General features: G+C 43.0%; 1 protein-coding gene across 2 annotated transcripts in view; it reads right to left on the bottom strand.

Moving 5' to 3' along the window:
• FANCC (FA complementation group C) overlaps positions 1-23,722 on the bottom strand; it is a 141,413-nt gene that overhangs the window by 2,996 nt on the left and 114,695 nt on the right. For both annotated transcript variants that reach the window (XM_039544268.1, XM_039544269.1), the window contains exons 11-15: positions 14,087-14,186; positions 13,383-13,458; positions 12,415-12,496; positions 9,596-9,770; positions 6,117-6,317 (exon numbers count right to left, since the gene is read on the bottom strand). In XM_039544268.1, the coding sequence (XP_039400202.1) occupies positions 6,117-6,317; positions 9,596-9,770; positions 12,415-12,496; positions 13,383-13,458; positions 14,087-14,186 (634 nt within the window). The remainder of the gene's footprint in view (positions 1-6,116; positions 6,318-9,595; positions 9,771-12,414; positions 12,497-13,382; positions 13,459-14,086; positions 14,187-23,722) is intronic.

Genomic DNA, 23,722 nt, shown 5'->3' with positions numbered 1-23,722 from the left:
GAGGATTGCAGGAGAGCTCTACCAAAGCAAGCATCCAATATGCAAGTCTCAACTAAGAAATATTTTTGGGAGAACATGTGGACAGATCACCACGTAGTGTTCTGCACATTTCTAAGAACATAAGAAGGGTCATTACTAGGTCAGACCAATGGTGCACCTAGCTCAGAGAGCCAGATATTTCAGAGGGAATGAACAGAACAGGTAATTTTCAAGTAATCCATCTTCTGCCATCTAGTCCCAGCTTCTGGCAGTCAGAGGGTTAGGGACACCCAGAACATGGGGTTGTGTCCCTAACCATCTTTTCTAATTGCCATTGATAGACCTATCCTCCTTGAATTTATCTAATTCTTTTTTGAACACAGTTATACTTTAGGGCTTCACAACATAAGTTCCACAATGAGTTCCATGGGTTGACTGTGTGTTGTGTGAAGAAGTACTTATGTTTGTTTTAAACCTGCTGTCTATTAATTTCATTGGGTGACCTCTGGTTCTCGTGTCATGTGACACATGGTTCCTTAACACTTCCTTATTCGCTTTCGCCAAAATCAGTCATGATTTTATAGACCTCTATCATATCCCTACTTAAGTCATCTCTTTTCTAAGATGAACAGTCTAGTCTTTATAATCTCTCCTCATATGGAAGCTGTTCCAGACCCTTAATCATTTTTGTTGCCTTTCTCTGTACTTTTGCCAACTCTAATATATCTTTTTTGAGATGGGGCAACCAGAACTACATGCAGTATTCAAGGTCTGGGTGTACCGTGGATTTATATAGTGACATTACGATATTTTCTGTCTTATTAGCTATCTTTTTCCTAACGGCTCCTAACATCCTGTTAGTTTTTTGACTGCCACTGAAAATTGAGTAGATATTTTTCAAAGAACTATCCACAATGACTCCAAAATCTCTTTCTTGAGTGACAACAGCTTATTTAGACCCCCATCATTTTGTATGTATAGTTGGGATTGTGTTTTCCAATGTGCATTACTTTGTATTTATCCACATTGAATTTCATCTGCCATTTTGTTGCCCACTTACCCGGGTTTATGAGATCCCTTTGTAACTCTTCACAGTCAGTTTTGGACTTAACTATATTGAGTAATTTTGATCATACGGAAATTTTGGCACCTCACTGTTCACTCCCTTTTCCGGGTCATTTATGAATATGATGAACAACACAAGTCCCAATATAGGCCTTCGGGGGACCCTAATATTTATCTCTCTCTGGTGTGAAAACTGCCCATTTATTCCTAGGCTTTGTTTCCTATCTTTTAAGCACTTACTGAACCATGAGAGGACCCTTCCCTCTCATCCCATAACTGTTTACTTTGCTTAAGAGCCTTTGGTGTGGGACCTAGTCAAAGGCTTTCTGAAAGTCCAAGTACACTGTATCAACTGGATCACTTTTGCTGACTCCCTCAAAGAATTCTAATATACTGGTGAGGCATGATTTCCTTTTACAAAAGGGATGTAACAGGGATGCCTCTTAAGGAAGAGGCTGCCTGAGCCCAGCTGGAGTGACCTGTAATGCGCACAGGTGGAGCTAACCTGGCTAACTTGTAGCAGGACTTATCTAGTTAAATACTATAATCTTTGAAAAGTGATAGCCTCGCCCTTAAGGTGTTCCTGAAAGGTCTTTGTTTCATAAGAAGACTCCAAGTTTCTAAAATAAAAGTGGGTCTTTATCAACAGAACTATTTACAGAAGTTCTGCAACTCCAGCTAGCATTCCAGCCATAGGCACACAGATTGGCTTTCTGGTGTGTCATCAAATTCTTCCCACCTGCAACCTGTGCTCCTCCCTCTCAGTTCTAGGTAGGTTGCTACATTTTTCCTTTTAAACATTTGTTGTTGTTATATCATTTGTGCATACATTTGCTGACTTGCTAACACATAGCCCACCTTAGGAAGATGGTCTTTACCAGTCTGTTGCAGCGTTTTAGACATAATATTCCTTCAAGTGTGCTGGTTTTCTAACTACTATCCCTGTTGGTAGGGGACTTGGTTCCACACCCTGTTTCTGTCTCCTTTCTGTTGGGTGGTGTCTTATTGGTCCTCTGTGTTGCTCATTAGGCCATCTGGTATCTAGGGCTCTTTCTAAGTCCTTGTCTTGGTCTTGGCCTAATCTTGCATACACAACTCATCCCTCACATAGCAACAGGGGGGTCACCTCCTATGGCACTTGCTCCCTTCAATCTAGCCATCCCTGAACTATGAACTGTGTTACTGCCTGTGGCACCCCATACTGGTCAGTGCTTTGTTGGATTGCCTGGAACCTCCCATCAGAGATGGGAAGGTACTGTGGCATGTTGATACACTCTCTGTGTGTTGTACTCTGGACGGTATGCCCACTGCTCAGTGTACCTGCCACCAGTAGTGATTTTCCTGGGCAGACTTCATGTCATAGAGCTGGAGATCCTGTAACATGCACTGTAGCTGCTTGGGTGTGCACTCAGCTGTGGCTTCTTCATGATGCTTTCTAATAACTGATAATCAGACTGCATGTCTACCTTGTGCCAAAAAGTAACCTGAAGGAATCATTCCATTCCATAGAGCACAGCATGTAGTTCCTTTTTTATCTGAATATAGCCCCTTTTTGTGTCTGCCAGGGCTCTAAGTAGCAAAAGCTATGGGCATCGCATTAGTGTTGCTCCTAGACCTCCTTCTGAGGCATCATACTGTAGCTCTAGATTCTCCACAGTATAGGACTGAAGCATCACTTATAATTTCTTTACATTTTTAAAAATAGGTCTCTTGAACCTCTAACTATCCTCATGCTGCATCACTGGGTTTTAACTGTCTGAAAGGCTCTCACAGACTTCTGATAGGTGTGTGCAGAATCCGTAAAGACAGTTGGCCATTCCTATAAATTGCTAGATTCCCTTCAAATTCGTTGGTCTTGGCATTTCCTCAATGGCTCACTGTTCTCCAGGGTCTGGCCAGATTTCCTCAAAGGTCAACAGATGTCTGATGCAGGGGAACTCCGTTCTCCTCAGCTTCAGCTTGCCTACATTCAGCTTGATATTCCACTCCTGGCACTTGTTTAGGAGTTGTCTCAGCTTGGTATCATGGCTCTGCATTGCCTCTTCCTATCCTACCTAGACTAATATACTGACTGTTTATATGAAGGGATTTAAATCACACAGTGGGCAAGATACACTGCCAAATGTTCCATCTCGCAACCACAGGTGGTTAAGAGAAACTGAAGGACAGTTGGGCCCACTCTGCCCTTTATGCCTGGGGAGAGGGTTGGGGAGCCGAAGAGCATCCAGGACACAGACTCAAGGGACACGGCTGACCAAAAGAATTTGATCTCACATGCATTGGGACACATGTACACCAGAACTGGCACCCACATGGGCAATTACTCAAAGAGTAAAGCTCCAATTCACTTCAGCGGAGCCAGGAGTTCACCAAAGGAGTTGAGTCTTAGCCATATTATCTCTCTCCTTCCCCCATTCTCTATAGCTATTGACACCTCTATTACCCCACTCCATCACTCATGCCTGCAATTGAAGGAATATTTTTGATTCCTCCCTGTCTTCTGCCCCTCACATGCAGGTCACAGCCAGATTCTGTCACTTTTCCCTCCTCAACATCTTCAGCACACATTCTTTTCTTTCCATCCCCATAGCTAACTCTTTCATTCAAGGTCTCATTATATCTTATTTCAGCTACTAAAACATCCTCCTCTCCGGTCTCCCTAAAACCCCAATTCCCTCCACCTATTCAGTGCTAACACTAATTAATGCTACCTGTTTTACAGGAAAATGGGCAGTGGATGGTTCCATAACCACTCCAGCTGCTAAATAGAATCATAGAATCATAGAATCTTAGGGTTGGAAGAGACCTCAGGAGGTCATCTAGTCCAACTCCCTACTCAAAGCAGGACCAACACCAACTAAATCATCCCAGCCAGGGCTTTGTCAAGCCGGGTCTTAAAAACCTCTAAGGATGGAGATTCCACCAGCTCCCTAGGTAACCCATTCCAGTTCTTCACCACCCTCCTAGTAAAATAGTGTTTCCTAATATCCAACCTAGACCTCCCCACTGCAACTTGAGACCATTGCTCCTTGTTCTGTCATCTGCTACCACTGAGAACAGTCTAGCTCCATTCTCTTTGGAACCCCCTTTCAGGTAATTGAAGGCTGCTATCAAATCCCCCCTCACTCTTCTCTTCTGCAGACTAAATAACCCCAGTTCCCTCAGCCTCACCTTGTAAGTCATGTGCTCCAGTTCCCTGATCATTTTCGTTGTCCTCCACTGGACTCTCTCCAATTTGTCCACATCCCTTCTGTAGTGGGGGGACCAAAACTGGACACAATACTCCAGATGTGGCCTAACCAGTACCGAATAGAGGGGAATAATCACTTCCCTTGACCTGCTGGCAATGCTCCCACTAATACAGCCCAATATGCCGTTGGCCTTCTTGGCAACAAGGACACCCTGCTGACTCATATCCAGTTTCTCATCCACTGTAATCCCCAGGTCCTTTTCTGCAGGACTGCTGCTTAGCCAGTCAGTCCCCAGAGTGTATGGGATTCTTCCTTCCTAAGTGCAGGACTTTGCAGTTGTCCTTGTTGAACCTCATCAGATTTCTTTTGGCCCAATCTTCTAATTTGTCTAGGTCACTCTGGACCCTATCACTACCCGCCAGCATATCTACCTCTCCCCGCATCTTAGTGTAATCTGTGAACTTGCTGAGGGTGCAATTCATCCCATCATCCAGATCATTAATAAAGACGTTGAACAAAACCGGCCCCAGGACCAACCCCTGGAGCACGCCGTTTGATATCTGCTGCCAAGTAGACATTGAGCCATTGATCACTACCCATTCAGCCCGACAATCTGAACAGCTTTCTATCCACCTTATAGTCCCATTCATCCAATCCATACTACTTTAACTTGCTGGCAAGAATACTGTGGGAGACCGTATCAAAAGCTTTGCTAAAGTCAAGATATATCACATCCACTGCTTTCCCCATATCCACAGAGCCAGTTATCTCATCATAGAAGGCAATCAGGTTGGTCAGGCATGACTTGCCCTTGGTGAATCCATATTGACTGTTCCTAATCACCTGCCTCTCCTCCAAGTGCTTCAAAATGGATTCGTTGAGGACCTGCTCCATGATTTTGCTGGGGACTGAAGTGAGCTGACCGGTCTGTAGTTCTCCAGGTTCTTTCTTCCCTTTAATATGGGCACTATATTTGCCTTTTTCCAATAGTCCAGGACCTCCCCTGATTGCCACGATCTTTCAAAGATAACGGCCAATGGCTCTGCAATCACATCAGCCAACTCCCTCAGCACCCTTGGATGCAGTAGATCTGGACCCATGGACTTGTGCATGTCCAGCTTTTCTAAATAGTCCTTAACCTGTTCTTTCACCACTGAGGGCTGCTCACCTCCTCCCCATATTGTGTTACCCAGTGCAGCAGTCTGGGAGCTGACCTTATCTGTGAAGACCGAGGCAAAAAAAGCATTGAGTACTTTAGCTTTTTCCACATTATCTATTATTGGAAGTGATTGATGTCTGGGAGGCCAAAGTGTATACACACCTAGGCTATGCCTGCACTAGAGTTACAGCAGCACAGCTGAGCCGATGCAGCTGCGCCACTGTAAGATCTTTCATGTAGCTGCTCTATGCTGAAAGGTGAGAGCTCTCCTGTTGACATAATAAAACCACCCACAATGAGTGGTGGCAGCTATGTTGGTGGGAGAAGCTCTCCCGCCAACATAGTGCTATGCACACTACCACTTATGCTAGCAAAAATTATGTCACCCCGGTGTGTTTTTTCACACCCCTGAGCAACATAAATTTTGCCGACGTAAGTGGTAGTGTAGACATGGTCTAAATCTATAGAATGTAAGGTGCGAGGGAACTACATACACTCCTGTACTGTCAGCTACTACTCAAAACATTTCTGTGGCTCCATAGCTTCTCCAATGGGACCCTGTGGAAGCATCGCCAAGAAGGAGAATATTTTGGCTGTAATTCTTATTTAGGTTAGCATAATTTTCTTTAATTCTCTGTGATCAGCTTTTTTGTAAGAAGGAGAAATTTTCAACATGTGAATAATACAAAAAAAGCCTTGTTGAAAAACATGGAAACACTTACATGAGAAATAAACTCTTGGGCAATCTTGTGTCCACCAGAAGAAAAGAGCAAAAAACTAATCAGAAGATGCCTAACAAGGTGTTTGGTGCAAGGTTGCCTTTTATCTGTTTTAGTGCCAGCTGCAGCCTGCAGATCTGTGATGGAGAGGGTTGTACAGCTGAAGAGCATCATCAGACGATCATACACTGCTCGAGCTTCTACCTGTAGGGAACAATTTCAAAAGATAAAGGATCAAAGAAGAGTAAAGGTTGTGTTTATGGTGTTTTTTAATTAGATTTGTTCATTAATACACATCAGAATCCTTGGAAGAAAACCCAAAAATACATCAAGGGCTTGAATTTCAGAGGCACTGCAGAGAACAGGGAAGGAAGGGCAGTGCACATTTTGCTTACGCTGGTTCACACAAACAAATGGACAAAATGGAAAATTCTTTCCTTTCTTTGGTCTTGCAAACTAAGCAGCCAAGGCATCGAGCCAAGTTTTGACCTTTTTTGTAATGAAAGGAAATGGAGAAAATCCCTCAGTAGAATGTAGTCAGATTTTTACATTGTGGGAAAAAGAACAGAAGGCTCCTTGAAGGCACACTTCAATATTGCAGCTACAAATCAATTAAACCCCCAGGTAATCTGACCTCAACTGATAAAACATTCTGATAAGAATGACGTATTTTGGTTTCTTCCTGTATTACTTGCAACATGTTTATTTCCTCTGCCTCTTGGAGCAGCCAATATAAATGTACCATCAAAACAGAGAATGAAGATTTTGGTGTCCGCATAATAGAAGTTGTTAGTTCATCATAAGCAGCTATTAAAAAACAAATTTCATTGTAATTATAGTGTTCATTACATAAAAGACAGGAAACATAAGGACAAAAGCAAAATATACCACCTAGGACTAAGAGGAGTAGGACACCAGCCCCACCAGTCTTCGTGAGTTCATTTTAGTTTTAGCTATTTGTTTCCTTGCACTTACTGATTTTTTCACATTAACATTTCTATATATGCTAGCTTGAAAGAGTTTGCTTTACTGGAAAGGTAATTTCTCATTGAAGTCTGTTCCAGGTTGCACTAGGGATGCTACATGGCACTAATGAGATCACAATAAAAGTTTATGAGACATAATGAAATGTTATTGTTCCATTGAGATTGGATTGCCTCCAAACAAGCGCACCTGAATCTTCCCATTTCACTACACCTTCACTGATTCCCCCATTCAATCATTCCTGAGCTGAATCAATAAGGAGGAGTGGCTACAATATATCTAGACCTCTTTAATGCTAAAAATATTTTGGATTTTAAATCGTGCCTCACTACTCCATGATATTCAAAGCAGATGTTATGCTTTCAGCTTCCGTCTAGTGCTGCATATGTTAATGTATGTCTGGTTGCAGTGTTTCACTCTCTCCGACCAGGTGCTACAAAGTCCTACAGGCTCCCATACCTATCAGTCTTCACAATCTTTTCTCTCTATGTTCTCATTCCCCTGTGCTAGGACTAGAGAAAAGAGGGGGGCGGGGGAGGGGTGAGTGTGAGGGGGCAGATATTTTGACTGAGCAGTGGCAAGTTAGGAACAAGGTGGTGAAGAAACTACAACTCTAAAGTGCACTTTTGGGGAGCGATCAGGACTTTAATGAAACAGGAATAACAGTAAGAAGCACTAAGAAAGGGGGAAAGGAACAATAGACACCGGGATCCCTCCATGCATATGGAGTACTGTCCTTTCCCCACCACTCCCTGCCACAAAACAAAACCAACAAATGAGTTAAACCAATTTGTCTCAAACAGAAAGTGATTTTTTTCTATTATCAGACTGGTATTCTCAAGGGAAATACATGAAAAACTTTGCAAAGAGACAAGGTCTTCCATTGAGATCAGATGCAATATCCATATCCAAAGGACTTGCATCCTAATTCAGTATTGCTTTCATTGTGATTTACAGAGAAGCCATTATTTTTTTCTACAGAAGTGTGCCAAGTTTGATTATTAAAAAAGTTAGCACCTTCCTCCCATTTATAAGGGATTTTTTTATGCTGAAGTATAAGTCTTTAAAAACAAACATTTATAATGGAAGTATCAATTATCCTAACTATGACACTTGAGCACACCTTCTTATATTATTTAAAGTAAAATAAACACAAGTATAATAACCAGAGTTATTAGTTAAATAGTGTCTTCTGATATCCAAACAAAATGTCCAAGATCCTTTTCAGAAACACAAAGAACTTTAATTCTGTGTGATAACTTGAGGTTTTAACTAACACCAAGAAAAGACTATCTGCTCAAGACCTGATTGTGCATTGTGCTACTTCCTCTTCACATGGGTTTGGCAAAGGGCTCATATGATGCAAAATTTAAACCCTGGGGAATATCTGTGACAAAGGAGGATTCCCTGGGTTGGGTAGAACTGGGATAACAGCTGTGTACTCCAACTATTCCTGCCTGCTGCAATAGTCCCTACAGTCATAGGTAGCTAAGGGTAAATTAGTGCAGTTCTTAGGCTGCTTTAACTTACTCAGGGCATCCAATAGGTCCCATGCTGGCTCCAGAATAGGAAAGTGCAAAGCTAGCATAAGGCCCACCTTTGTCCTTCTCCCCTCTGTTCCTATGCTGAGTGGAATAGAGAATCAGACCTTTAGGCCTGGTCTATACTGGGGGGATCGATCTAAGATACGCAACTTCAGCTACGAGAATAGCATAGCTGAAGTCGACGTATCTTAGACTGACTTAGATTGACTTACTTCGTGTCCTCAGGGTGTGGGCTCGACAGCCGCCGCTCCCCTGTCGACTCCACTTCCACTTCTCGCCCTGGTGGAGTTCCGGAGTCAACGGGGAGCACGTTTGGGGATCGATGTATTGCGTCTAGACGAGATGCAATACATCGATCCCCGATAGATCGATCACTACCCGCCGATCCGGCGGGTAGTGTAGACATACCCTTAGTGTTTAAAACAAAACTAAGTAGCCATGGCACAAGTTAATATAAGGAAGACTGAATTACATCATCAGATCACTGCCTAGATTCTATGACAGGTGCAACAGAAATCAAATTAGATAGATAATGTTAGATCAGATTCACTGCTGCTGAATGTGAATGAAGAATGCTGCACTGTTATTATTATTAGTGCTCTCACTTTTAAAGCATGGCTGTCCTTCAGGACTCTACGTCATAGGAGCTCTGAAATCCTGCCACACAGATTCAAAAGGAGGAGTTATAGGTGTACCAATCAAACTGATTTGATACAGTCATATTTTTCAGAAGAAAAGTAAATAAAGGCATTCTGGCCTACAGTACACTTGACAAACCCAGTTTCTAAATGTTCACAGTTGAAAGCGCCACAAAAATTATCTTGGATCCCCTCTACTGCAGAATTTTACAATTCCAGGAGGATCCTGCAAACTCCAGCCGCTTTCCCACATAAATGCCTCAATTTTCAGGTATACAATTGGGTAAATACTCTCAGCCATGGCTACACAACCCACCAGAATTTGTGTCCTCTGCTCTTTATCACTGTGTGGATTGTAGTAAAATGCCAGCAGCCACAGAAAAGTATCTGAGGATTCATCTTCAGACTTCAGCAACTGCTCTACAGCGATATCAACCCATTCTCCAAAATGAACAAACAAAAACCAGCTCTCAAAGAGGTCAGTGTAAGATCTGCAAAAGAATCAAAATACATTTCAGTTTTGCTGGCTATACATGTTCTTGTGGGATGCAAAAAGGTTCCAAGCAGGGGTTCCCCATTGGGTGAAGATGCTGTTTAGTAAGGAATTGTGCAGTTCCCACTTGTGATCAGTGCTAAAGTGCTTGCTCAGGTTGTCCACCCATGAACTGTGAGCAGCTGAGAGCAATACTGCTGACACAGTAATGTGGCTGTGACACTTTCTTGAGGTGCCAGGACTGTAAATCACTGTGTTACCCACCTGCCTCAGTGAGAGAGTGTCTTTGTTGTGGTAGGTGGGTGACAGCTCCCTGACACCACCAACCCTTCAGCACTCAGACGCTACTTTGCTTTTCAGGTAAAACACTAGGTGTACCTCAGAACTCCTCAGAAGCATCCCTCCTGTAGCCTCCAGCCTCTGTCACTGGACACACATAGCAATTACCAGGTTCACTACTCCCAAGGGCATAGTACATATACACCAACTTGTTTGAGTCAATTGAATATCAGCTCCAATATAACACAGCATTGTAATCTATTTATAACAAAAGTTTATTAACAAATGTAGAGATTTAAGAGCTAGTGAACAAGAATAACAACAACAGGTTATAAATAAAACAAAGTATAACAGGCTTCTACTAGACCAAGACTTACTTTTAACAGGCTACAAACCTTTGCCTAAAACAGTCTCTCAGTTGAGCTTTTTCTGCAAAGCTTGCTGGTTTTCAGTCAAACCAGGATCCACAACACTCATGAATCATTCTCCCCACACTCCCTGCCCAGGTTTCTCAGTGAAATGGATAACAGATTATCCTTTTGCTTTTCCTTATATTTCCCAGAGTTCATTGTCTTTATTTCCAGCCGCTTGGGGCGCTTGGGGTCAGAATTACTCTCCTCTGTAAAGGTAGTTTCCATTGTATTGACTTACAATGTTTCATTTACAAATGAACCTAGGTAGACATTCCTTTTTCTAGGAAAAACTTGATAGTCTACCCTGCCTGGGATACAGATTCTGAAATATATTTTGCAATACATACATACATACAACTTCCTATACAAATTCTTAAATATCATCCATACATACGTCTCAATTCTTATGTGTCACCAGTTTCCATTTGATACCTTACAAGATACTATTTATGGATAAAACCATGAAAACAGCATATTAGGTGTAGTAGGTTTTTCAGGCTTAATAGAAGTTGCTGTTACAGAACAGTGAACCCTTTGCCAGTTGGCACTGAGGGTGTCTTCGGATCACAGTGGTGTTGGATGCACGAGTTCCATAAGTTAAATATTTCCATGTATAGAAGGATGGATTTAGCCCTCTCTGTTTGTTAATATAGAGCAGTGGTTCTCAAACTTTTGTACCGGTGACCCCTTTCACATAGAAAGCCTCTGAGTCTGACCCCGCCTTATAAATTAAAAGCACTTGTTTACATATTTAACAGCATTATAAATGCTGGAGGCAAAGCGGGGCTTGGGGTGGAGGCTGACAGCTCGCGACCCCCCATGTAAGAACCTTGTGACCCCTGAGGGGTCACGATCCCCAGTTTGAGAACCCCTGATAGAGCATGGTTGTTATGTTGTTGGACATTACTAGGATACGTCAGAATCATGAGTGGTATGAACGCCTTGCAGGCTTCCCAGACAGCTCTCAGTTCCAGGAGATGTATTTGCATTCTGGTCTCTCGAGGCATCCAGGTGCCTTATGCTGTGAGTCATCCAGTCCAGTTGGGAGGCATCTGTAATAGCTTTTTCTCAGGTATGGGCGCTTGGGGTCTTTCCACCACATCAAGGGAGAATAATCACTATTGTGTACATACTGTCTTCTTGGCACATACACCACACAGCTCTTGCCCTGACTGAGTCCAGAGTCGCTCCTATGAATTCTATGGTTTGTGTCAGATTTAGGGTAAACTTGTTTATACCAATTCCCAGGGCCATTAGGAGATTGACATAATTGCTGCTCCATGTCAAAACTTCTAGACAGGACCTTCCTGTCAGGAGCCAGTCATCTAGATATGGATGGCAATGGAGCCACTGCAACAGGCCTCTGCTGCTACTATTGCAAACTTCTTCGTAAATAGCCTGGGTGCTGCTAATAAGCCTAGTGGAAGAACCCGTTAGTAGTGGTTGGGACCTGCCACTAACCTAAAGAAACACACATAGGGACCTGGATGGAGGGCCAAGTCAGGAAGAGGGAGCATCCTGAGTTTCAGAGAGAGAGGGAGGGAGGGAGGGAGGGAGAGAGCAGCAACAGAGTGCGCAGCATGCAGCAGAAGGGGGCCTCAGATCTGGAAGGAGCTAATCCCCAGAGTGGCTAGGAGGAGGTGCCCTTAGCAGTGAGTGGACCCTGTCACAGGTTGCAACTATAAGGTCTGATTTCTGAAGTGCTCATTGACTTGAGCTGTGGGTGCTTGAGACCTCTGAAAATCAGGTTCATAGTTTAGAAGGCCTCCTTATATCCTAGAATATCTTATTTTCCTATCCTTAAACAGAGGTTGTATTTGGGAACTAAGAAGAAAATGGCATCTAAAGATAACTAAAAATTAATCAACCAAGATTATGAACCACATGACTTTTCACAAAGTAATAGAAGAAGAAGAAATAATGAGGGATAGTCTAACTATTTTTATTTACCTAATGCTTTTATCTTCTATTATTGCTTTAAGCATGTCAGTAATGTATTTCAGGTGCTGAGACCAGAGTGTAGCTGGCAAATCTGGAAAACAATAAGAAGAAAAGTTGAACCTAATGAAACAGATTAAAACAGAACAATATTTGGTATGGTATCAAGCTAGAACTAAAACTTGCTAGACACATGATTCAGTCTTCAATAATTGCTTCTCATTTTTAAACTTTCCCATAGTTTTCAACCACATCTATAATAAATTACTTTATATTCTTAGGACAAAAATTCATTTGCAAAAAACAGGACTAAAGTTCAGCCTATTCATCAAATTAGGCATAAGTGTGTGGGCGCACATACATACACATGGACACACACACACACATATATATATATAGTTTCTCATCAATATTAATCTAGTATCTCTCTGTTATCTCAGTTAAGTACCCCATCCTTAGCAGAAATTGACAATCATGCAGAACTGCATCACATGAAACATTAGTTTTCTGATATGCATAAATAGAGACAAGGGAGATCAAACTTATTTTCATTTTGACTTAACTGAAATCAGATTTCAGAGAGGAGAAAGGCAACACAATGCATTAACATGTCTTATTTTTGAATATGGGAGTTTTCACAATGATCATTATTGGGCTTACAAAACATGAACATTGAATACCTTTCCAGTCCTTGATAACTGTGTTTTAATTCCTAGAATCGGCTTTATTATATTGAAAATAATTTGTCTTTCTTCTATTACTCTTATTTGGTTCTGGTTTTAATTTTATTTAAATCTATGCCATTGTATATAATAGTTACACAAAAGCCTACATTAAAAGAAGATTACAAAAGTGGCAAAGTCAAGCACTCAGAATTAAGGTAACCCTTGTGCATTCTTTTTGAGGTTATATATTGTGCAGAAAAATAAATGAAAATGCAGATTCCATTAATGCTCCAAACAATTCAAGGCAGAACTTACCAAAAGGATGTTTGAGTAAGGCTATTACAAGATGATGATGATGATGAGGAAAGTAGGCCTTCAGAGGAAATTTATGCTAAAACAAAAAGTCAATATTTTAAAAGAGCTTTGTGGTCAGCTTCCGAGAACACAAAACCTAAAGATATTATAGATTCACCTAATGTAATAGCCACATACAATAACAATGCTGTCTGGCATAAAGGAACGTTTAATTAGTTTTAGACCTAACATGTAAGATTTTCTATGAAGAAGAAGGGAATAGAAAAGAGAGGGAAGGAGGCTTACAAAACCTAGTTATTTATGTTACTGGAATTATTTAACTTCAGTGAAAACAGGCTTTTGAGGATGGTGGGAGTTTAAATCTAAATGTTCCCATGCACCTAATTCCTTCAGTCCTGGCACCTCTTTCATTATAAATTAAGTGCTGAATATATGGGGTGATAACTTACGTTGGTGAAATCCTACAGCATAACAACAAATAAATTACTCCTGTTTTGCAAAAGGCATATTGGTTTTGCACCTCTGTGTTTGATGCCAGTTAAAGTGCCTCAACTATGTCTTGGCATCCATCTATAGCAGCAATGGGAGACCATTATTTGGCTCATTTTATTCTATCAGCATTCTCAAATTTAAAATTGTTCTTTTCATGCTAAATCTGATATCCTCTCATTAAAAAGTTATTAAAAAAATAGAGCTTGACTAACCTGCTTGTTATCCTTCTGGTGAGCTTGAACAAAACACTGTGTAAACACCTGTATTATGGTCATTACTTCTGGCGTTCCACCGGTTTCCATTAGTGCATTCCTGAGCATTGAAAAGTTAAATTATAAAAGGTCAGATTATTAGTCTGTTAATCACACATCTTTTAACTGGAAGAAGGTAAAGAGAAAGTGAGCATTCCTTCTGTATTGTAGCCTTGAGCTGTGTCTGAACTCATCAGGCTATAGTGCCAGCATGAAAACTGAAGAAACTAACTTCACTTTGACATTTTTTAAAGAACACACACACACCAAATTGTAGGGAAGAAAAAAAAAGGGCAAAATTAAAAAGCAGGCTGGCATAAAAAAAATGGCTTTTTAAGATTCCAATCCTGCAAAGCACTTAAGCACAAACTTAACTTTAAGCTTCAATTAAACTACTCACATACTTAAAATTTAGCACCTGCTTAAGTGCTTAGCTGGATCAGAGCCCATAAGCAGTTCCAGGGCTGGCCTATAAGGGGAAAGTCAGAAAAGTTAAATCGAACGAACTAAAGGTGTGACGTCAACATGCCTAAGGGCAGGTCTTCACTACCTGCCGGATCGGCGGGTAGTGATCGATCTATCAGGGGTCGATTTATTGCATCTAGTGTAGACGCGATAAAATCGATCCCTGATTGCGCTCCCCGTCGACTCCAGAACTCCAGCTCACGAAAGGCGGAAGCAGAGTCGACAGGGGAGCGGCAGCGTCAACTCGTCGCCATCCTCATGGCCAGGTAACTGGACCTAAGATACACCAACTTCAGCTACGCTATTCGCATAGCTGAAGTTGCGTATCTTAGGTTGACCCCCTGGCTGATGTAGACCTGGGCCAAGTTAAAGCATATTAAACCCCCACATGGATGCTCTCATTCAGGAGTAAGCGGTTTCCATCTGCTGTGACTTAATCCCTCAAATTACAGCTAAATAAATGCACTTCACTCCTAAATTAGATCATCCACATGGGTGAGGAGAAAGGTACTTTAACATGCTCTAATTTATTAGTATTGACTTCATACCTTTAGTCAATTTGCCTTAACTTTCCTGAGTGTCCCCATGTAGACATGGCCTAAAATTCAACAAGCAGAATCCACTTGGCCATGTTGCAAGGTGCAAGAATAGCATTCACATTGCCTAAAATTGTTCGTTGTTCACAGTTGCTCTCTTACTGTAGTTTCCAAGAAGAAAGTTCAACCCAATTCATATTCAGATTAGGCAATGAAAAGATTTAAAAATTTGAAAAGACCATACAAGGAGATGGAACTTTATCATTTAGTAATACAGTTACAGCTAAGTCATGAGATGTGACTGGTTAGTGATTTAGAAAAGTAAACAGCAACATGAACAGAGATGAATGTTGTACCAAAATCATATTGTACAGCTGCAGTTGGTACAGCAGTACCATAATCAGAGCCTCGTGCATTCCGTAATGATTTCAGTTGTGAAATCACAAAATCAATCCAGGCAGTCTCATATGTCAGGCAGGTGAAACACTTTAATTGTTGCTCCACCGGAGATAATCAATAAACCTGAGCAAGTGGGGCAGGCAGTTTAAAGGCAGCTAAAGCTAAGGGCAGGGAAAGCTGCCTTCCATTCCCCTCTTTGAAAGGCATGTAATGATAGAAAAAGCAGATTCTCCATTTCTCCTGGGAACAGTGTAGTAAGTTCAGGGTAAGAGGTCTAGTGGGATACCACGAGAATCAGTGTTAGTGTCTTATTTAACATTTTCCTTAATGATCTGGAAGAGGAGTACATATTATATTGCTAAAATTCAGAAATGGAAGTAGATGTGATCACCAGCAAAAACAGAGAAACACCATAAAGGAACCTCCAGAGGTTAGATACATGGGCCGAAAACAAGTAAGATTCAACTTGGAAAAAGAAAAGCTAATATGTCTGGGATAAAATAATCCAAAACACAAACTCAATGGGGAGGATGTGAGACATGGGAAGCAGTAATGCTGAAAGAGACAAAGGGGTGGACAGCAACTCAGACATGAGTTTCTAATAGAAAATGGCTTCAAAAAAGCTAATGCAATTTTGGACAGTATACATAAATAAACATGAAGAAAGGAAATAATAATCCTTCTCTAATAATATCTCTCTAAGCACTCTGGTGTGACTGAACCTGAGCTATTGTGTTCATTTCCGGGTACAACTTTACCGAAAGGATAGTAATAAACTGGAGCGACTCATGACAAGTACAACAAAAACAAACATGAGGCTGTAGGGACTGACTTATCAGAAAAGATTAGAGATAGCTAATATGTGAAGCTTAGTTTGGTAATGACTAAGAGAGCAGGGAACATACTTTTTCAAATTAAAAAACAAAACAGTTACTCACCTTCTCATAATTATTGTTCTGCAAGATGTGCTGCACATTTTCCTTAGACTGTAGGGGTGTAAGTGTCTCAAGACTGAGCTCCCACATGAGGGTGGAGTCCTGTAGTGTGGGATAAGTATTCTCTATGCCCTTGATGAAGCGTTTAGTCAGCAGGTGGACAAAGAGCAGGTGAGTAAAGAGCACCTTAGAGTGGAAGGAGGTGATGGCTGCTAGATGCACTCTGAGTGAGCTAGTAGATAGGCCCAATTATTTTAGTGACAATATGTCATCAAGGATTAGGAGTAGTGGGGCTGACTGTGGAATAATCTGCTTCTCCTGGCACCAAGTACAGAATCATTTCCACTTGTGCGTCTGTCTTTCATGGGATCAACTGCTGACGGTTCAGTAGTATATCTTGTACTTCCTTAGAACAGTGTGTCTCAAGTCCCATCATCCATGGATTGGCCAGGCTTCGAGATGGAATACTGAAATGTTGGGGTGCCGGAGGCGTCCTGTGTCAGCAGATGAAGCACAAGGGGAAGGGTTCGTGATGGTGTCACCGCCATCTGTTTCAGGTATGGAAACCATGTTTGCCATGTTGGTGCAATGATGTCGACCCTTGATTTGTCTTGCTTGATCTTGTGGAGGAATGGCTCAATAGACAGATTGGGGGGAAGGCATACAGTAGTGGGGCTTCCCATTTCATAAGGAAGGCGTCTCCCAGAGAGTCGTGCCCCAGTCTGGCCTGAGAGCAGTACTGCAGGCACTTGGCATTGTGTGCCATTGTGAAGAGATCTATCGAGGGGAATCCCCATTGTCTGAATATAGTTTTTAGTATTCCTGGATCTATCTATATTCCAGGATCTATCTCCCATTCATGGGTTTGTGAAAAGTTCCTGCTTAGGTGGTCTGCTGTTGCATTCTGGAGTCCCGGCAAGTAGGATACTATGATGTGTATGTTGTTGGAAATGTACCACAGGAAGAAGCAGCCTGCTTCTGCACAGAGGGAATGAGATCGGGCCCCATCTTGGTGATTTACATAAAACATTGTCACCAAGTTGTCTGTAAGAATCTGGACAGTCCTGTTGCGGATCAGAGGGAGAAAGTGCTGGCAGGCTTACCTCCAATAGATTTGTGTGAAGATTGGACTCTGCTGGGGACCAGCGACCTTGGATGGTATTTTCATCCAAGTGTGCCCCCCCCCATCCCATCAGAGAGGCATCTGTGGTGATTGTTACAGTTGGAGGTTTTTGTTGGAAGGGGACACCTGAGCAAACGTTAGTAAGTTGTGTCCACCACGTGAGCGAGTCTTTTACCCTGCTGGGCACTGTAAGACATCTGTTGAGTGAGTGCCTGGGTAGAATATAGACATTGTAGAGCCAGGCCTGCAGGCATCTCATGTGGAGCCTGGCATGTGTCCTAGGAGTTGTAGGCACGTTCTGGCATACTTTTGTGGGCTGTCTATTACCGTTGTAATTCACTTTGTTAAAGTAAGAAATTGTTGTTGGGGTAGTCATGCTGTTGCTGTGAGGCAGTCGAGGTGTGTCCCTATAAAGTCCAACTGTTGGATGGCTGTCAGAGTGGATTTTTGGAGGCTGATTTGTAACCTTAGGTTCATAAATAGGATATAGTGGTGTGAGTGGCGTTGATTGCTGCCTGGTGCGTGGGTGCTTTTAGAAGGCAGTTGTCTAGGTAGGGAAATATGATCAAACCTTGTCTGTGAAGGTGTGCTGCTGCAACAGCAAGAACCTTGGCAAACACTCCTGGGGCAGTGGACAGCACTCTGTACTGGTAATGCAGGTTCCCTAGAGTGAATCACAGGAACCGCTGTGTGCTGGGTGAATGGTAACATGAAAGTAAGCATCCTGTAGGTCGAGGGTCGAGAACCAATCTCCTTTCTCCAATGCTGGAATTATAGTTGCTAGAGTCACCATCTTGAAAAGTTGTCTTCTCACAAACTGTTTAGTTTTCACAAGTCGAGGATGGGCCTCCATCCACCTGTTTTCTTCTGAGTGTGAAAGTAATGTGAATAAAACCCTCCGCCCCTGTGTTGAACTGGCATGGGTTCCATGGCACCTAATTGTAGGAGATGATTTACTTCCTGCTCTAGCATGTGCATGTGAGAGGGGTCCCCAAAGAGGGACGGGGAAGGGAACTGGGTAGGTGGAATAGAGATAAAAGGGATGGAGTAGCCCTTCTGAATAATTTCCAGAACCCATTTGTCCTTGGTGATGGTTTTCCATACTGGATAGAATGGTGACAGGCGGTCTCCAAATGGGCTGGAGATTGGACGTAACTCTAGGATTGGAGAATGTGGAGTTCTCGTGTCCTCGACCAACACTTCAAAACATTTGCCTCAAAGTGGATGGTTGAGACGTAGATGACTGATCTTGTGGTTGTCAGCGTCTCGTCTGCCTCTGTTTGTGGAATTGGTTGTAGTGTCTTTGAGGCTGGGTGTATGGGGCCGTCCGAAATCGTTGATTATAGGATCTGCCTTGTTTCTTTTTCTTTTCAGGGACTTAGATTCCAAGTGTCTTTAATGTTGCCCAGGAGTCCTTCAAGGTATGCAGGGAGATGTCTGTGCTTGCTGGAAAAAAAATTTGGCATTCAAAATTTTGAATTGCTTGAAATTCCCTGGGAAACCCGGAAAGATGGTGGCAGGAAGCCCTATGCATGATTACGGACATAGCAATGGATTGTGCTACCATGTCAGCAGAATCAAGAGAAGCCTGCAGGGCCGTTCTGGCAATGAGGGAACCTTCTGCAATGTTGACCTTGTATTATTCCTTTTTGTCTTCTGGAAGATGTTCAATAAAGGTTTCCATCTGAGAAAACATGTTGTGCGTATATTTGGCTAATAAGGCCGAGTAGTTGGCTGTGCAGAATTGGAGGGTAGCTGATGAGTAGGCTTTCCTTCCAAAAAGATCTAGCCTTTTCTAGTCTTTATCGTAAGGGGTAGTTCTTGACTGAGGTTGCTTCCCCCTTTGATTAACTGATTCTACCACCAATGAGTTTGGGGTAGGGTGGATGAACAAAAGCTCAGCCCCTTTAGCCAGTACATATTACTTCTTGTCGGATCTCTTACAAGAAGGTGGAGCTGTGGCTGGTATCTGCCAGACAATTTTTTTCCAGTCCATAATGGCTGCATTAATGGGTAGTACAACCTTGGCTGATGGAGAAGCCTGGAGTATATCTGTCAGTTTATGCTGTGTCTCTGGTAGCTCTGCCAGTGATATGTCAAGAAAGTCAGCTACCTGTTTAAATAGATCTTGAAAGGATTTAAAGTCATCTCTAGATGTGGGGAATGGTGGCATTATTGTTTCGTCTGGTGACGAAGAAGAGATATGGGTAGGTGGGAGGGTATAGTCCTCAGGCGCATCCTCAGGTTCTTCTACTTCCTCCTCAAGCGTTTCTGAGGGAGCTTGGGCATGTAGTGAAGGTGATTGCTTTGTTCTAGACCAGGGTAGGTTGGAGGGCCTGATGTATAATGCCCATGGGTCCCAGTATGTCCAGTTCGATGGGAGAGCGATGGAGGTTGGCACCCATTGTGAAGCCTGCCAGCCTCTTCCATCCAGAGATGTTTGGTGCCATGAGGGTCCAGGTTTGGGTGAGGAATGGTGAGGGTGTACATCCCTGTCTCCACTTCCTCCTCCTCATCACTGGAAAAAGGAGGGACTGAGCTTGCAGGGGTAGTAGCCAAGCTTGGTCCCAGTCTGGCTGGGGTGCCATTGGTGCCAAAAAAAGCGGAATCCCCACAGTTGAAGTAATCAGGAGGTCTGCCTGTCTGATAAATTGTTGTGGTACAGGGAGGCACAGTACCAAGGACAGAGGTGGTCTCTGGCTGGAACTGAGAGGGAGGGCTGCTGGTGCTGCAAGCTTGCTGCATTGTATCAGTGCAGCAGGTGGCACCATTGTCTGTGTTTTCTTCGGCTCCACTGGTGCCGAGCTAGGAGCTACGTGCACCTCCATGAGAGCTAGACCGCATCGGGTCTTTAGCTCCACACAGCCCAGTGCTCTCAGTGCCATTGGTACTGGGGCAGATTTTGCGGTCAGAGATCTCTTGTTCTGAGGCAAATCTCGTTACGGTGAAGAGACCTCTTTTTTGTGGCTTTTTTAGGGACAGAGTCCTTAGTAGTCATTTTAGAGGAGGATCCCATGTCTGAGGCTGCTGTTGGCGACCGTTGGCCAGGAGGTATCCTGGACTCCGGTTGGAGGCTGATCTGAGGGATTTCTCCATCACCAGGAGTTTCAACTGGAGATCCCTAGCCTTCCGTGTCCTAGCTGTCAGTTTTTTGCAGTGGGGACACTTTTGAAATATATGTGTCTCCCCCAGGAAATGGGGACACTGTGCATAGCCATCGGAGACCAGTACAGACAGTCTGCAAGTGAGGCAGTGTTTGAAGCCTGGAGAACCAGGCATTTCTGAGAGCCTGTGTGGAAAGGAAGAGTGGGAATAATCCCGTTCTTATGCCTCTTCTGTCATTGGGAGTTACCTGCCTGAGGCAGGGGAAAGGGGAGGAGTAGGAAAACAAAGGTTTTTTTTAATATGGTAAAAGAAAATTAAAGGAGAAATTAAGGGAGAGAGATACTAGCTGAGAAAGAACTGAAATAACAAAAATAGCTAAAGCCGTGAGGGCGCTGCTGTCATTCTGACCGAAGCCAAAGGCGGTAGAGAAGGAACTGGGGGATGGTTGGCTGCGCACGTGGGGTAACTACTTGGAGCAATGCGAGATGGCTGCCGCACGTGTGCGGCCAACAGGGGCACTGCTACTATAAATCTCTGATTAGAAGTGCAAGGCGCAAAGACACCTAAAGTGGAGCACCCACAGGGACACTACTCGAAGAACACCACATAGTGTTACAGCTGGTAATCCATTTTGACAGTTGCTGTGCTGTAACAGGTTGACCTCTCATTTGTTCCACATAGGAAACAAATAACTGAGAAGAACTCTGAAAGGCATTTTCTTGACCAGGTAAAAAGTTAAAGCCTTATGTTCATCCAGAGTGCGCAGCCTTCATTCATCTTTATGAGCATGTGACGTTTGGAAGGAAACAGGTAAGTATATTGAATAATTCAGGTGAAAATCAGTCTCACACAGAAACTTAGAGTGAGGACTACGTTGGACCCTGTCTTTGTATAAAATGGTGCACATAACTCTCCCACTTTCCTAAAGGAGGTGACAGGCACTATGAAAGCCACCTAGATTGAGAGGTGCAGAAGTGAGCAGGAAGCTAAAGGGTGAAATGGAGGTCCCATAAGAGTAGACAACACTAAATTTAAATCCCAAGTTGGCAATGGACCCCAAATCAGTGGGAACAAACTATCTAGTCATGACAGGATTAGTAAAAACAGTTCTACCATTGATTCGCGAGTGATACACTGAGATAGCAGCCAGATGTACTCTAATGGAGCTGAGGGCTTGACCTGACTCCTTAAGATGTAAGAACTAGTCCAGAATTGTTTGAATCAAAGTTTGTGTCAGTGACACATCATGTGAGGCCCATATGAAGAAGCACTTCCAGTTACTAAGGTAAGCCACTCTTGTGGAAGATTTTCTACTATTAAGGAGAACATTCTGGACTGCTATTGAACAGTGAACCTCCTGTGTATTTAATCACTGATGAACCATGCTCTCATATGCAGCACCTGAGGATTCGGGTGTAGCACTCACCCATGATTCTGAATTAGGAGATTTGTGGTTAGTGGCATGAATAAGGGTCCCCAAGTAGATAGACTGTATAAATCAGAATACTGTGGCTGCCTCAGCCAGGCTGTAGCTATAAGGATTATTCTGCTTCAATCATTTCAGCCTGAGAAAATGACATTGGGAATCAGAGGTATTGTGGATACCACAGGAACAGAAAAGTGCCCAAAACTGACCCGGGGCCGTGACTTGCCCTGTAACAGAAATGAAGATACTTCCTGTTTTGTCAAGTCAGAAACAGATCCACCTTTGGAAACCGCATGCGATATACCACAGCTTGGATGGTTACATTGAGAGACCATTCGTTGTCCACATTGACGGATCTGTTCAAGCAATCTACCAGGCCATTTTGAACACCCAACAGGTGAGACGCCCTAAGGATGACCAAGCTCTGTATACATAAATTCAACAGCTTGATTGCCTCTTGGCACATGCTGTATGATCTGGCACCATATTGTTTGTTCAGATAAAAAAAATGCTGTGGTGTTTTCACCTGGACAGTCTTGCTTTAAAAGTGAAACAGGAACTGTTAACACGCATGGAATACTCCACGCATCTCTAGAATGTTTATGTGTAACTGGGCCTCATGGGTAGACCACAATCGTTGAGTCTGAAGATCACCCAAAGGCACTCTCCACCATAAATTGAAGCATAAATTACCAAAGTAATAGAAGGGAAGAGGAGGAGACAATGGAACTCCCTGACACACACTGTCTTGGCTCATCCACCAGTTCAGAGATGACAACACCTACCACTTTGTCCAGATGGTGAATCTGAGGGCAACAGGCTGCCCTCAGGCAAGCCTGCATTCCTCTGAGGAGGAAAAAAAGTATAGGGAATAAAACCTCCTGCCTTAATGAAGTGGAGAAACTTTTTCTATAAACCCAAAGAACATAGAGTCTGCACTTCTTGTCTTAGTACAGACTCATGAGAAGGGTCCCTGAAGAGGGACAGGGGAGGATAGAAAGCAATTGTGGAGATGATTACCTCAGTGCCACAACAGCATCCAGTAAGGCCACTGAGGAGGCTGGTCAGCCAGGCCTCCTAATCCTTAGCTCTGCTTTTCTCATTATGCCTTCTGTGGGAACAAGAATGAGACCTAGAGGAAGCCCTTAAGTGTGAAACTCAGGAACCCACTTTAGATTCTGAGGACTAATCAGAGTAGCCAGGCAGTACGGTATGGTAAAGGTTCTTGGAGACCAGGACTGTTAAATATGCTGGGAATGCAGTACCAGAGGCAGCACAGAAGGCTTTCAAGCTATCACTACTGAACAACAAGGTGGAGCTGGTACCAGATGTCTGGAGGTAGACACAGAGATCAATTAAGTGTGTGGGACTAGATCTAAAGCCAATGGGGCCACAGCAGACTGTACTGGAGCCGATGAGCACAGTACCTGTAACAGTGCTGATAGCAGTACGAACAGGCATAAATCAAAAGCAATGGCAGTACCAACAGGCATAAAAGGTCTCTCACATCCACATAGGCCTAGAGCTATGTTGAAACCGACAGAGCTGGTTGCCTCGTCATAATCAGCTACAAGTGGTCTGTTGTCATCACTGAGGAAGGCTTAAACT

The sequence above is a fragment of the Mauremys reevesii genome, linkage group 6, assembly GCF_016161935.1.
Source record: "Mauremys reevesii isolate NIE-2019 linkage group 6, ASM1616193v1, whole genome shotgun sequence".
Classification (NCBI taxonomy): Eukaryota; Metazoa; Chordata; order Testudines; family Geoemydidae; genus Mauremys; species Mauremys reevesii.
This window is presented reverse-complemented; position numbering and strand designations above follow the sequence as displayed.